Source organism: Pleurodeles waltl, chromosome 9 (assembly GCF_031143425.1).
Source record: "Pleurodeles waltl isolate 20211129_DDA chromosome 9, aPleWal1.hap1.20221129, whole genome shotgun sequence".
Classification (NCBI taxonomy): domain Eukaryota; kingdom Metazoa; phylum Chordata; class Amphibia; order Caudata; family Salamandridae; genus Pleurodeles; species Pleurodeles waltl.
In genome coordinates, this window is record NC_090448.1 from 77,763,520 (window position 1) to 77,777,816 (window position 14,297).

The 14,297-nt window shown below is 43.6% G+C and overlaps 1 protein-coding gene across 1 annotated transcript in view; it reads left to right on the plus strand.

The window, feature by feature from the left end:
* LOC138258584 (protein SSUH2 homolog) overlaps window positions 1–14,297 on the plus strand; it is a 202,842-nt gene that overhangs the window by 63,996 nt on the left and 124,549 nt on the right. Inside the window, exon 2 of the mRNA XM_069205949.1 lies at window positions 13,163–13,258. Coding sequence (XP_069062050.1) covers window positions 13,163–13,258 — 96 coding nt within the window. The remainder of the gene's footprint in view (window positions 1–13,162; window positions 13,259–14,297) is intronic.

Consider the following 14,297-nt stretch of genomic DNA (forward strand, 5'->3'; position numbering starts at 1 on the left):
ATTGTCTGGTGGTACTCAAGTCATTGTGTGCCAGATGTTTTGTCTCATTCCAGGGAGGCAAAGCAGTGGTAACTTTTTGTGCACAGTGGGATTGTTTAGTGCGACTCAAGTCATTGTGCACCAGACATTGTGCCTCATTTCCAGGAGGCACTACATTGGTAACTTGTCATGTTTGAGCCAAATTGTCTGACGCAACTCAAATCATCGCACACCAGATGTTGGGCCTCATCTGAGGGAAGTCCTGCATTGAGCACGTTGAGCCTGCATTCAAAAGTGTCTGGTGCATCTCAGTTCCTCACGCACCGCACCAGACCTTGTACCCGTACCGTAGGGCACAGAATTTGGTAAACTCTTCACGTGCAACCCGGATGCCTGGGCGGCCCCAGTCATCACCCCCCATACGGGATGCCTCCTGTCTTGGGAGGTGCTGAATTGGTAACTATGTGTAAAGTGGAGTGTCTGGCTTGGCTGGGTGCCACTATGAGCAGCGTGTCCCAAGGCTATCCTTCCTCCTGTGCGTTGCAGACCAGGGCCCATGCCGGAAGGCCAGTGCAGAGACTCCTGAATGAACTTCCAGAGTGGGGACCAAACCTGCATTTGCTAACTGTTGCCTGATTAGCCATTCTCTCCTTCTTTTCCTGCACCCTTTCCCTCGGACCTTGACTAAGTGTAACCACTGGCTGCAAGTGACCTGGCATCCGGGGACAGGTTGCTTCTTTTCTAACTCTGAGGGGGCATGAATTGGTTCGAGAGTGGAGGAAGGTTTGGGTCAAATAGGGGTCTGCAGACTCATTTACAGCTCACCTGTTAGTTAGCAGAGCACCCATTAGTGTCCTGTAAGTGAGTGTGTGTGAGTGAGTGGACGTGAATATATGGCTGATATCTGTGCACTGCGTAGCTGTGCAGGGTGAGTGTCTGGGCTTGATTTTACCATGCACGTTGTTTACTATTGTGGTTGACATTGACGTTTGCTGGTGTGGCCTAGGCCGTGGAGCTACTTAAAAACTGCTATAGTCTCTTTATGCATATATTGCTGCTTTCTTTGGGAACCAGGATGCATCCTACAACTGTTTTACATTGAATTGGAGTGATCGTTGGGGTGGGTCTTGTGATGCCAATGCGGCAGTACTGCATGTGGATGCAGGAAGGGGCAGTATTATTTTTCTCACGTGTACATACTGCTGATTTAGTATTCACATTGTTGGGCCTCGTACTATAAGTGATTTTTTGGGATGTGATGTATGCCCAGAATTACATGATATTCATGTGATGTTAACTCATGTGTGTGTTGAATACAATCTTTATTTATATACACCTTTTGTAAAGTGCTGTTTGTAATGCTCAGTGTACTTCATTATCAGATGTGAAATAGCTAATCATGCATCCCAGCAAAGGCATCAATACATGAGAAAGCATCTAATCGAAAGATTATGAGACTAAATACATGATGTTGCTATGTTGTTTAAGCTCATACTTATAATGGGAAATAAAATGTTGTCAGGTAAAAATATGGCAGACGTCATGAAAAAATCCCCACCCTGAATAGGGCAAGCATTCTAATGCTATTATGGCAGCCAAAAACCAGCAGTTGACACAGTGTTGGTGTTCTGAAGAGCAGAGTCCTAGGGGTTTGACATCTGAAGCAGTGGTTATCATGCTTATAAATAAGGGGCCCAAAACTAAGTTTGGGCAGATGGGAAATTTACCAATTTTGGTCAAATTAGCAAAAGTTCCATTACTGCCCAGTTCTAAACAAGGCTCTTAATAGGGTGAAGAATGTTTGTGCTAAAAATAGAGAACTCTACAGTAATGGATCTCTTCATGCAATAATGGAAATATAACTACACAAGATATTGGATTCTTGAGGACTTCATATAGCATTTTGCTGCACTTTTTGAGCTGTGGTGCAAAACCATGGAGTGGATCTCCTCAGTACTTTCCTAAGTGGAACCTCATGTAGTTCTTTAAATCTTACAGTCTTCTGTGTTGAGCATGAAGCTGTTTAGTAGAATAAAACTAGAACCTGCTTAGTAAGTGTAGGTACTTCAGCACATCATGTTTATGTCTCAACTATTAGTACATGCTCATACGTTCTGTCATCATTCAGGGACTGTGAAGTACAGGCAGTGTACGTGATGGGTACCATGGCTAAATTGGACCTTCTATAAGCTTTTATTTGTTAAATATACCTCATGGACCATCTGATGCCACAATGAAGAATTCTCTAATGGCAATGATGGTCTTTGGTCAACAATGTGCCAAATTTGAGATCTTTGGGATTTGATTCTTCTTCTGCTCGTATAATTCAAGCAGGAATCTTGCAAGGACATGCTTCAGGTCACATTCTATCCCCTCAAAATTACTTTCTTTACATTAGGTAAGAAAGAGACACACCTTCATTTAACTTCTGATAGCGCCTCCCAAATGCCCTGATGGCTGACAAGGCCACTGTTAAGCCTGGAAGCCCATTTCTGAGCTATATGCTGTATGGTTGTAGGTATATTCATTATTGAATTTTACACCATCCATGGATACAGCTCCATCCTGGAAGTTTTACAGGCCAAAACAATGGGTCAAAAAGGGTTTGGATATTTGTAGACCTGCCCACTCTTACTCTGGGTATATATTTTGCATATTTTCAAATTAGTTTAATTACATGGGGGGTCATTCTGACCCTGGCGGCCGGTGGCCGCCAGGGCCACCGACCACGGGAGCACCGCCAACAGGCTGGCGGTGCTCCCACGAGCATTCTGACCGCGGCGGTTCAGCCGCGGTCAGAAGCGGCAAGTCGGCGGGCTCCCGCCGACTTACCGCTGCTCGGGGGAATCCTTCATGGCGGAGGATTCTGACCCCCCCTACCGCCATCCTGTTCATGGCGGGAAAGCCGCCATGAACAGGATGGTGGTAGGGGGGGTCGCGGGGCCCCCGTAAGAGGGCCCCGCAAAGTATTTCAGTGTCTGCCTTGCAGACACTGAAATACGCGACGGGTGCCACTGCACCCGTCGCACCTTCCCACTCCGCCGGCTCGATTACGAGCCGGCATCCTCGTGGGAAGGGAGTTTTTCCCTGGGCTGGCGGGTGGTCTTTTGGAGACCGCCCGCCAGCCCAGGGAAAAACTCATAATACCCTCCGCGGTCTTCTGACCGCGGAGCGGTATAATGGGGGCGGAATTCTGGCGGGCGGCCTCCGCCGCCCGCCAGAATCAGAATCACCCCCATGGTCTCCTAATTGTCCATTATTTAAAAGTGATTAGGAACACTCCGTGTTTTTCTAGGTTGTATGTAATGTCAGTGCCAATATTTGGCATTTTAGAAACTCATTCATAGTAGAGTAGTTGTGTTTAACATGTTTGTTTGTACTGAATGAGCAAATAGTGACCATTGCTCACTAAAAGGCATTAATGCAAACACACCTCACCTCCTTCCATCTTATCCTCAATCCTTGGGACTGTCTCAGGAATAGAAAAAAACTGCACTGTATGGGGATTTGAAGCAGCTTCCCCATGACGGCCACCTTATAAGATAACCTGCATCATAATGGTTGCTATATAGAGACCATGCCAACATGTAAGACATGGGAAATAGGCAACAGACAGAACCAGCCTCCCACATAGTCTTCTCAAACCTATCCACAGAGGTTAAGGGGGTGTCATTAATTATTATTGTGCAACGTGTAACATATTTTATTCAAGTCTTTGAATTTTTTGGTGTTGAAAAGAAAAAGAAGATAGGTTTATATCTGATGAAGGTGTTGAATTAATTGATCATTGCTAGTAATGACATTAGGTAGATGTTGAAAAGCATGGTTGAGATGATTGGGTCTTGAGGGACCCCTGCTTTTCTGAAGTTCGGTTTGAATAAGAAAGGGAGAGTATGGATGACACTTGTTCTGTCTTGAAGGTAGGATGTGATCTAGTCGAGAGTAGTCCCCTCTATGCAGGCTTCAAATAATCTTTGTATACCGGTGTCATAGTCAACTGTGTCAAAGGCAGCTGAGAGGTCCAAGAGAAGTAGTACAGCAACCCCATTGCAGTCTACTGTTTTTTTAAGGTCAATCCAGATGGCGATGACAGTAGATCCTGTGCCTCTTCCTGGGCGTAATCCAGTTTGGTAGTCTGAAAGTATGGAGTTATCTTCAATGAATTGTGACATCTGGGCGAATGCTGTTATTTTTTTTATCAGTTTGCCCAGGAACAGTCATTTTGTAATGGGTCTGTAGTTGTTGGGGTAATGCGTTTCCAGGTTAATAATGGGCACCTAAATGCCATTTTTGAGTCTTCTGGAAAGATTTCTGCTTTTAAAAATGTATTGATGTTTCTTCCTACTCTTGTGGCAGCAGAAGTAAATAAAATAATGTTCGCAAAAATGTGTGGTGGACAAGGTTCAGAAGGGCAGCAAGAAAACCTGCTTGGTTTGACCAGATCAATAAATTCACTGTGATATTTGTTTGAAGGAATGGCTCATCTTGCTCTTGGAGAGGATTTTCAGAAATTGGTTGGTGCTGGTAGTTTTCCTCTGTTTTAAATAGGAGTCAGAACGTGTCTGCTTTGGCTGTGTAATGATTTGCCAGTTTGTTTGTGAATACCTGAGTGATGGGATGAGTTCCTTCCGTGCATTTCGGTTTGAGGAATTCAATGAAAATTTTATAAAACGATTTATTTGCACATTTAGCATTTTGAACTCAGTCTGAATAGTAACCTTTTCTAGCTTTTTTGATTGTTGGTTTGTTATCCTATTAAGTTTGCATAGATGGAGTTTGTCTTGATTGCTGTTTGTTTTGAGCCAGGTTCGTTGCAGCCTTCGGATTTGTTGTTTTATCTTTTTTAGTTCTGTATTTTCCAAGGTGCTTGTTTTCTTTTGTCCTAGTTTGTTGTTCTTGGTGCTATTAGTATATCAAAAGCTTCTCTGTAGCCACTCATACGGTGTTTGAATAGAATTTATTGAATCTAGATCTGTTTTGGAAGTTAGTTGTGTCTCTAGGTATTAGAAAATTAGTTTGTTCCACCGTTGATAGGTGGATGCCTGTAAAGTAGTCTTGGGTAGTGTTGGGTATGTTGATTTGTGATGTTTTATGTTGGAAAGCTACGAAATAGTGTTCTGACCATGTGACTGGAGTAATACTTTGAAGGGTGACTAGCTCTGGATTTGCAAAAATGACCTCTAGGATGTGTCCAGTGATGTGTGTGGGTTTGTGTAAGATCTGATGTAGGTTCAATGTGACTAGCACTGGGTTGATAGTTTTTGGATGGGGCATATCTCGCTTGTCAAACCGAGGGCCTCATTTACTAGAAAATAGTGCAGCTTGGTGGCGCAAGCAATTTTGCTGTGCTAATCTGTGTCCTTTCTAGAATGCAGGGGTGAGTCGTATTTACAAGAATATGGTGCATCCATGTGTTCTCCCCTGCAACGGCGGTAAATTAGCCGCTGATCGCCAATGCAGGCACCCTTGCACCATAGTGCAAGGATGTCTGTGTTGCAAGGACTGATTGTTTATGTGCGGGTAGGGACACGTTTTTGCTGATAAACAATCATTAATGGTGTTTTGCTCTGCCTATTGCAGCACACATAGGAAAAGCAAAAACGAGGAGAAATAAAAGTATTTCTCCTCGTTGAGCCATGCTAACGCCACCCCTGAGGTGATATTAGTTTTTGAGGCTGTCTCAGGTTTAGGAATCCTCGTAAATCTGGGGCAGCATCAAAATGCAATTGGTGTTGCAGTGGAACGCCCACAGCAACACCCATTGCATGCCTCTTTCACGCAAAGTGATACGTGTAAAGGGGCCATATTTACAAAGCAGCGTTAAGGCACAAAAAGTGGCTTAACGCCGCTTTGTAAATATGGGTCACAGTATTGTTCCACCAGAACGTCTGTAAAGGTGACGTTCCGGTGGCGCAATGCCCTTGTACATGAGGACCCAAATGTTTAGGTCGCCAAGAATGCATAGGTTGGAGTGTAGTGATATAAGGTTTAAAACTGTGCCTAGAACACGTCTGGGAATGTTACACTGCTAGGTGGTGGTTTGTAAACAAGGAGGAAGTTACAAGAGGAAGTTGGTGTAGGGTTGCATCTGGTGATGAGTGCCTTATACCATTGTATGAAAATGTTGTCAGTTTTGGTGAGATTTATTATTTGCTTGAATATAACATCCTGTTTTGCTCACACAAATGTGTGTGACAGTTTGATAGCCTGCCGGGATAGCTTCATGCAACACTGGAGCCATGTCATCTCCCAACCATGATTTAGTTATAAAGAGTAAGTCAGGTTGTGTGTCAGTGAGTAGGGTGTAGATGTGGTGCTTGTTTTTAGAGATTGATTGAGCATTTCTTAGTAGGCAGTTTAGAGACTATGTTTTGGTAGTGGTGTGACTTTGTTTTCTAGAAGAGTGAGCAGTTTATTTTGAACTTGTATTAGATGTATCGTTAGTGCTGGTAATAACTGTGTGAGGGTCACAATAGTGTGGTATGTATATATCATATTCCTCATCCAGCAGGCTTAGAAGGCATTTTGTTGGGTCTGTGTGTGTCAGTGGTGGGGATAGTTGTTGACATGCACAAAAACCAGGAGGTACATTTAAACTGTCACAGGTAGGAGAAAAAGCACTTTTAAATTGCAAGAATACACATCAAAAAGTCTGTGTTCCTACCACCTTCCTTGTCTTTTGTCCACTGGGCTGTTTAGGGCACAGAGAAGCTGGGGTCAGAAAATGGAGGTGGCTGTCTTTGGGTTACCTCCACAAACTTAAATGGCCAGTGCAGGTGTGACAGCAAGACAGAGGGTTGCCTGAGAGCTAGGGATCCACTAAGCAAGCACAGGCTGCTGGGGAGGGGGCAAGGAGGTGCTCCTGAATTTAAAAAATCCTTGGATACAGACAGGCTCAATCCACACTTTGTAGCTTCCTGTTCAGCTCTGTGGGTAAGGCCCATTTCTGAAGCCACTTAAATACTGCTTTTCATACACTTAATCACTTTTTACATATAAAACGATGCTGCATACACTTCCCAAACACAGGTTAAACAATGAAGCAGATTAAGCAGTCTTTTAAACACACTCTGGTTATCCTCTGAGTTGTATTTTGCCTTTTTTTAACCTTGTAGGAAGGGGGAGAGCTTAGTACATTGCAGGGGGAAAGCTCAGAGAGAAATTCAAACAGTCACAGGTAGAAGAAAACAGCAGTTTTAAAGTACAAAATGCACAAAAAAAGAGGTAAGTTTAAAACATCACAGGTAGAGAAAAGGCACTTTTAAATTTCAAGAATACACAGTACAAAGTCTGTGTTCTTGCCACCTTCCTTCTCTTTTGCTCACTGGGCTGTTTAGGGCACAGAGAAGCTGGGGTAAAAAAATGGAGGTGGCTGTCTAGGGGTTCCCTCCACAATTTTAAAGGGCAAGTGCAGGTTTGAGAGGAGGGCTCATGGTTGCCTGGGAGCTAGAGGGCCAATCAGCAAGCACAGGTTGCTGGGCAGAGGGCAGGGAGGTGCTCCTGAATTCAAAATCTCCTTGGAGACAGACAGGCTCAATCTACACTTTGTAGCTTCTTGTTCAGCTCTGCGGGTAAGGCCCAGTTCTGAAGCCACTAATATACTGCTTTTTGTGCTTTTTCATGCTAAAGACTAGTGCTACATACACTTTCCAAACACAGTTTAAACCATAAAGTAGAATAAGCAGTCTCTTAAACAAACTCTGGTTAGCCTCTGAAGTGTATTTTGCCTTTTAACTGTTTACGGAGGGGAAGAGGGCTTAGTCCTTGTAGGAAGGTGGTGGGGCTTAGTGTAGGGAGGGGCGGGGTCTTAGATATATGATGTATATAAAAGTCTTTCATCTATTCACTTTAGCTTTCTTCTTGTCCTTTTCTTTCACTCTTTTGTCCTTTCTGCTGCTTGTTGGCCGGGACTGTTTCCGATTAACACAATAACAAATTTTTTTCAAGCCTATTATAGTTCATTCAAGCTTTTGACATAGAAGCCAAATAAACTTCACTCTTGTGAATGAATGTTAAATTGCTGATGCCTCTTTAGGCTGAGTCACAATAAGCAGTGATGCATATTAAGGCCTAGATTTACTAATGATTTGCATTGGGTTTGTGTCACTTTTGTTAGAGTGAGATTTACTAACTGATGCAAACCAGCACTTGCATTGGAAAGTATCCCAAAGTAATATAAAGTTGTGCTTGTGCTCTGTGCTACTTGCGACAATAGTTAATCCATGGGTGATGCATGGGCGTTCCCATGGAGCTACCCATGTTTTTTTATGCGAATCCCTATCTATTAATATTGGTGGACATGGATGTGTGCCAAAACCTTATATCTCATGGAGGCTGATGTAGCGAGAAGAAGGAGGAAATGACCTCCATTGATTGTTAGGAAGGTGTCCCTTCCTGTACAAAAACAATTGTCCCCGAAATGCAGACATCATTGCATTTTGGTGCAAGGGTGCCTGCATTGGCGCATGGCAGAAATTTGTGCCCCAGCGCAGGGGGAAAGGACAGAAATGCATCACATCTTGTAGATATGGCACATTTCTGCCCTTTCCTGCTCCACCCTGCACCACGGGCCTGGTAAATATGGCCCATAGTTTTTGTTCTGGAAGGATCTCGTTCCAGTAGAAAACCTAAACTTTAGAAAATGCAGATGATAACGCGTCCCAACCTAGGTACTTTACTTGCATGGGGACTCGTTTAGGTTGATAAACCTTTTGACCCTGATTGGAGACACCTCAAGACGAGATATCTATTCCGCATTTCAATCACGAGATCAATAACATCATCAATATTCACAATAACGAATCAACAAAATTTGTTAATTGCATTAATAAGAGCTAAACACAATATGACCTTTCATTCAAGAATACCCACACTCGATTTAGTAGGAGTTATGAGATTTATTCCCTATTAGTTACAATCTACTAGCAAATTTAGTAGTCTCAATACCAGAAAACACATCAATATCGTCACAATGTGGCAACTTGAATATGACTTAAGCAAAGCAAAGATCATGAACATTAGAACAAAGCACTACATCAACATGAATCAACTTTAGCAGAGTAGCATTAATACGTTATTCAACAAAGCAAAGATCCAGTCATTTGTCTATTTGCACCCAATTGTCAGTGAACTCCTTAACTAACCTCAAATCAGCATGTTGGGCTTCATGCAAAACAATTTGGTAACACAAATTTGGAAAACATCTAGCTATGGACTCTATCAAAGAGCAGTTGGTACCTAGAAAGAAAAGGCAAACAGACAATTACAATTTCATTATCATATAGTTACCCTCCGTAATGGGTCAGCATACAGAATCAGTCTTCGTCCTCAGGATAGCAGTCGATTCGCCATCAGCTGGGGTAAGCAGCCAATTTCAGCAAGTCAGGGCAATAAGGAATACTTCCCTCATAAGGAGGAAAAGTAAGTATTGGGCAAGGCCAAAAGATGAGAATGGTTTAAGGAATCAAGCAGCAAGGACTAAATCAGAATATCCGAGCAACACTGAGTGTCCCTTTACTGTCTCAGTAAGAGACATGAAAATGGCTGAGTAAAGTGGCAGGATTAAGGCACACAAATGGCTTGCGGAAAATTGGCTGATTTCTCCTTGTGATACGTCGTTAAATTGAATTCTCCAGACAAGTCTCTAATTTTCAATTGGTCCGTATTTGGTGCACCATTATCGCTATCCAATAGTCTGTTGGTCACCTTACTAGAATTTTCACTTAAAACAGTTCTCATGCAGTTCATTGGCTCCTGTGATTTACGTCTTCAACGGGTAGAATGTCAGGTAGAAAAAGTAACACTCCATGCTTTAGTCAGTAGCTCCATTGTCTTTACCAGTTTGAGTGACCTTGTACCTGTTGCGAATTACACTGTTGCATTCAACAAGAATGTCTCCTTGAGCAAGTCAGGTCTCATGAGGAAGAATTCACTACAGTTACACACGTCACTACCTTCTGGAAAAGTACAGCTTTTTGTCCTTCAGGAAGACAGCATTGTGCACGTTAGAAAAACACATTTAATATGAGACCAGGCAGCTAGGCCCAGACCCTTGTTAGCTAAGGCCTAATGATTAATTCGACAAAACCCTAACATATAACTCTTAATGCTAAAACAGAATCATACATTAGTACATTAATAATCCATTATTAGTCAATTCCATTTATCATCCTATACATTGATGGCCACTCCCCGTGGGCACATTTCAAACACGTATGCTAATATTAGTCTGTCTTGTTTTTCAATGCAGCTTCCTTACACATTAGTTTGCAAGCAATTCATGTTAAATTTTGATTATAAAAGCTACACTCCAACACAGACACCCATACACTATGGCAAAGGATGTGTGCGTTGCTTCCTGGAAGGGAAAAGTGTGCCAGTGTGGGGGCAGAGACAAAATGAGCCATACCTTAACAGATATGGCTCATTTTTTCTCTCTCTTTAACACACAACAGCACAGTAACTTTGCTTCCCCACCTTGCGTTAAATATTAGTGAATTTGGGCCACAGTATTTACAAGGGACTATACACTACCACCAGGGCGGACAGGCTATTTGGGCACTCTGATATTTCTTTTGTGGGTTGCAAAGGAGGGGTTAGCTTTCAGTAATGGATGGAATACCATGATCAGTCAAAAAAAGTACTTAACTTATGTATTTGAAATGCTGTTCTTTAATTTGCACAGTTTGGACCTTTTTCTTTATGGAGAACGTCATTTGGGGAAAACAGGCCCTAAACACACATTGACAGATCACAGTCACACAACAGTGGCGCATATGCCTGCTGTCACCCAGGGCACACTATAGCCTTAGAACCCGTAGTAGCGGGCTCTACCGGCTATTAAAGGCCCGCTCCCCGCGTTAAATGCCCGAGCCGAAGGCGAGGGCATTTAACAAGGGAGAGGGACTTGAATAGCCGGTAGAGCCCGCTACGGCGGGTTCTAAGGCTATTAGAACATTCTGCCACTCAAGGCAGAATGTTCTATTAAAAAAAAAAATGTTCACGGAGCCCGAGGGGATTAAAATCCCCTCGGGCTCCGTGAGGCTTTGTTCACAGCTGTTGCTGTGAACAAAGCGAACATTGGAATGTTGGCGCTGCGGGCTTTTACCGGCCAGTAAAAGCCCGCAGCACTCCATTGTTTTCAATGGAGCCCCCAGCATTCCAATGTTCTAATATAGCCTTAGAACCCGCCGTAGCGGGCTCTACCGGCTATCAAAGGCCCGCTCCCCGTGTTAAATGCCCGAGCCGAAGGCGAGGGCATTTATCAAGGGAGAGGGACTTTAATAGCCGGTAGAGCCCGCTACGGCGGGTTCTAAGGCTATTAGAACATTCTGCCACACAGGGCAGAATATTCTATAAAAAAAAAAAATGTTCACGGAGCCCGAGGGGATTAAAATCCCCTCGGGCTCCGTGAGGCTTTGTTCACAGCTGTTGCTGTGAACAAAGCGAACATTGGAATGTTGGCGCTGCGGGCTTTTACCGGCCAGTAAAAGCCCGCAGCACTCCATTGTTTTCAATGGAGCCCCCAGCATTCCAATGTTCTAATATAGCCTTAGAACCCGCCGTAGCGGGCTCTACCGGCTATTAAAGGCCCGCTCACGAGTTAAATGCCCGAGCCGAAGGCGAGGGCATTTAACAAGGGAAAGGGCCTTTAATAGCCGGTAGAGCCCGCTACGGCGGGTTCTAAGGCTATTAGAACATTCTGCCACTCAGGGCAGAATGTTCTCTTAAAAAAAACAAATTGTTCACGGAGCCCGAGGGGATTGGAATCCCCTCGGGCTCCGTGAGGCTTTGTTCACAGCTGCTGCTGTGAACAAAGCCCATTGGAATGTTGGCGCTGCGGGCTTTTACCAGCCAGTAAAAGCCCGCAGCACTCCATTGTTTTCAATGGAGCTGCCAACATTCCAATGTTCTAATATAGCCTTAGAACCCGCCGTAGCGGGCTCTACCGGCTATTAAAGGCCCGCTCCCCGCGTTAAATGCCCGAGCCGAAGGCGAGGGCATTTAACAAGGGAGAGGGACTTTAATAGCCAGTAGAGCCCGCTACGGTGGGTTCTAAGGCTATTAGAACATTCTGCCACACAGGGCAGAATGTTCTATTAAAAAAAAAAAATGTTCACGGAGCCCGAGGGGATTTAAATCCCCTCGGGCTCCGTGAGGCTTTGTTCACAGTTGTTGCTGTGAACAAAGCGAACATTGGAATGTTGGCGCTGCGGGCTTTTACCGGCCTGTAAAAGCCCGCAGCAGTCCATTGTCTTCAATGGACATGCCAACATTCCAATGTTCTAATAGGTAATACAGCCCCTGGTCTCTGAGCTCCAGAGTCAACATCTTCGACGATAAATCACATTGCCTTTTACACTCCTTTTATACATTTGCCCTTAAATCCATGACTTGTCGTATTATATCTTGTTTCTCTCTAGCGAGCACTAAAGATGGCCAATCAGGGCTGTTTGAAGGAATGCAGGGGTTGATTGTTATCACAATGCGGTTATTTGCAACCATTATGATTTACATATTTTCACCATTAATAATTTGGAAGTAAAAATGCTTTTAGCGGTTTCTGATTGCTAGACCTGTTCGTACCTATTGTTAAAACGTATTGCTTACCTGCAGAAGCCACGTGCCTTTAAAAAAAAGATGAATATGCATTTCCTCATGATCACTAGCCATCAGGGTGGTGTACCGCTACATAATTCGAGACCTTTGTAGATGACAACACTTGCACTGTCACTCAAGTGATTCTGGTGAAAAAATACCACTGGACCCGTTATAGGTAATCCCCCTACTCACTTTTTTACACTTTATTTAGAGAGAGAGAGTTCAGAATTGCCTTATCAATGCTTATAATGAGTAATCAGCCTCTAACTTCATGCACATTACTCTACAAATGTTAATTATTTATTTTAGATAGCCTAAATTTTCCCATCAGGATCCTCCTCTTCTCACTTGAACAGCAGAATTGTTTCTTACCCTCAATGAAAGCGTGCATTATGCTTTCTCTGGCAAATTGTCACTCCCTTGCCATGGCCTGCATCAACCTTTTTTTACCTGCGACTTGCATATCTGGCTTTTCGTGGGTTTAAAATAAATTTATTTTATTTGACTTGGAAAGTTGGGACTTTAACAGGGAGCTTGGTACCGAGTGAAGCTAACTTTTGAGTATGTCATCTTGTTATAACAGATCCTGATTTGGAGTATGAAGCGGAAAGTCCAACAGAACCGCCATCAGAGCTGTTGCATCAAATGATGGGCTATGAGGGGACGCCCACGCCTGATGGTAAGCAGAAAAGTATTATTTTTGTACTAGGGACCAATTATGTCTAAAATATAACCATCTTTGGTGAACATCGGAACTCAAAGTTAGACTGATTTCTAAAAGTAGGAAGACGTGTAATCAGTCCATAGCTGGTATATCGCAAGAGGTGTTCAATACAAAATGTGCAATCAAGTTAAAAATCACCGAAATACTAAAAAATCACATGCTTCTCTAAAAGCAGAATTTCGTTAAATATCTCAGAAAAAAAAGTGTACATCGAAAGCTACAAGATGCCAAGAACTAGGCATGTGCCCTGGAAAAAGTGTTGAGTAGGGTTTAATGAGGTAAGATCGATTTCGGGAAAAATGTAATGGGTTGAGAAGCAAGCACTTTCCCCAAAAATAAAAAGTTCTCGTGTTTGTCATAGGGCTACCAGCCTACACATGATGGGATAGTGATCCCAAAACAGGTCCGCCATTTTTGCATCATTTCATAAATGCTTTTAAAGATCCTGTTTTTTTTTAACGGAAAATCACAGAAGTGACCCTGCACGGTTAAATTCTGTGTACAATGAACGGTGTGGGCAGGGGATTAGATCAGAATTTGTAACCAGAACCCGCAGCACATTACCAAACGTAGAGCAAAGCTATTTTAGTTGGATGGAAGTTGGCGCAGTGTTGTGCGTGCAGTGTGCAGCTAGTTTGACTGGACGAAGCTAATGTATGGCTCCAGGCCATTCCCTGTGGCCAACCTCTTTGGCACATGGGCAGAGGCCGTGCGCATCTCTTAACCACCTGGTGAGTTAAGTGGAGACTCTGGCTGCAAGCCATATCCTGCAGTCAACCCTCACACCGCATGGAGAAAGCCATATGCAGCCAAAAGTTGCTCAGTGGAATGGTTCGACATCGGAGGGGCATGCAGAGACTGGTCATGTTTTGGATGATTCAAAGAGTGTGCAATACTTATTTCTGTATGGGGTTGGGCGGAGGTCCAGGGCCACACAATCCGCAATGCAAGGCTGAAGGCCATGGGCTCATGGTTTTGGGCATGTAGCAGTTGG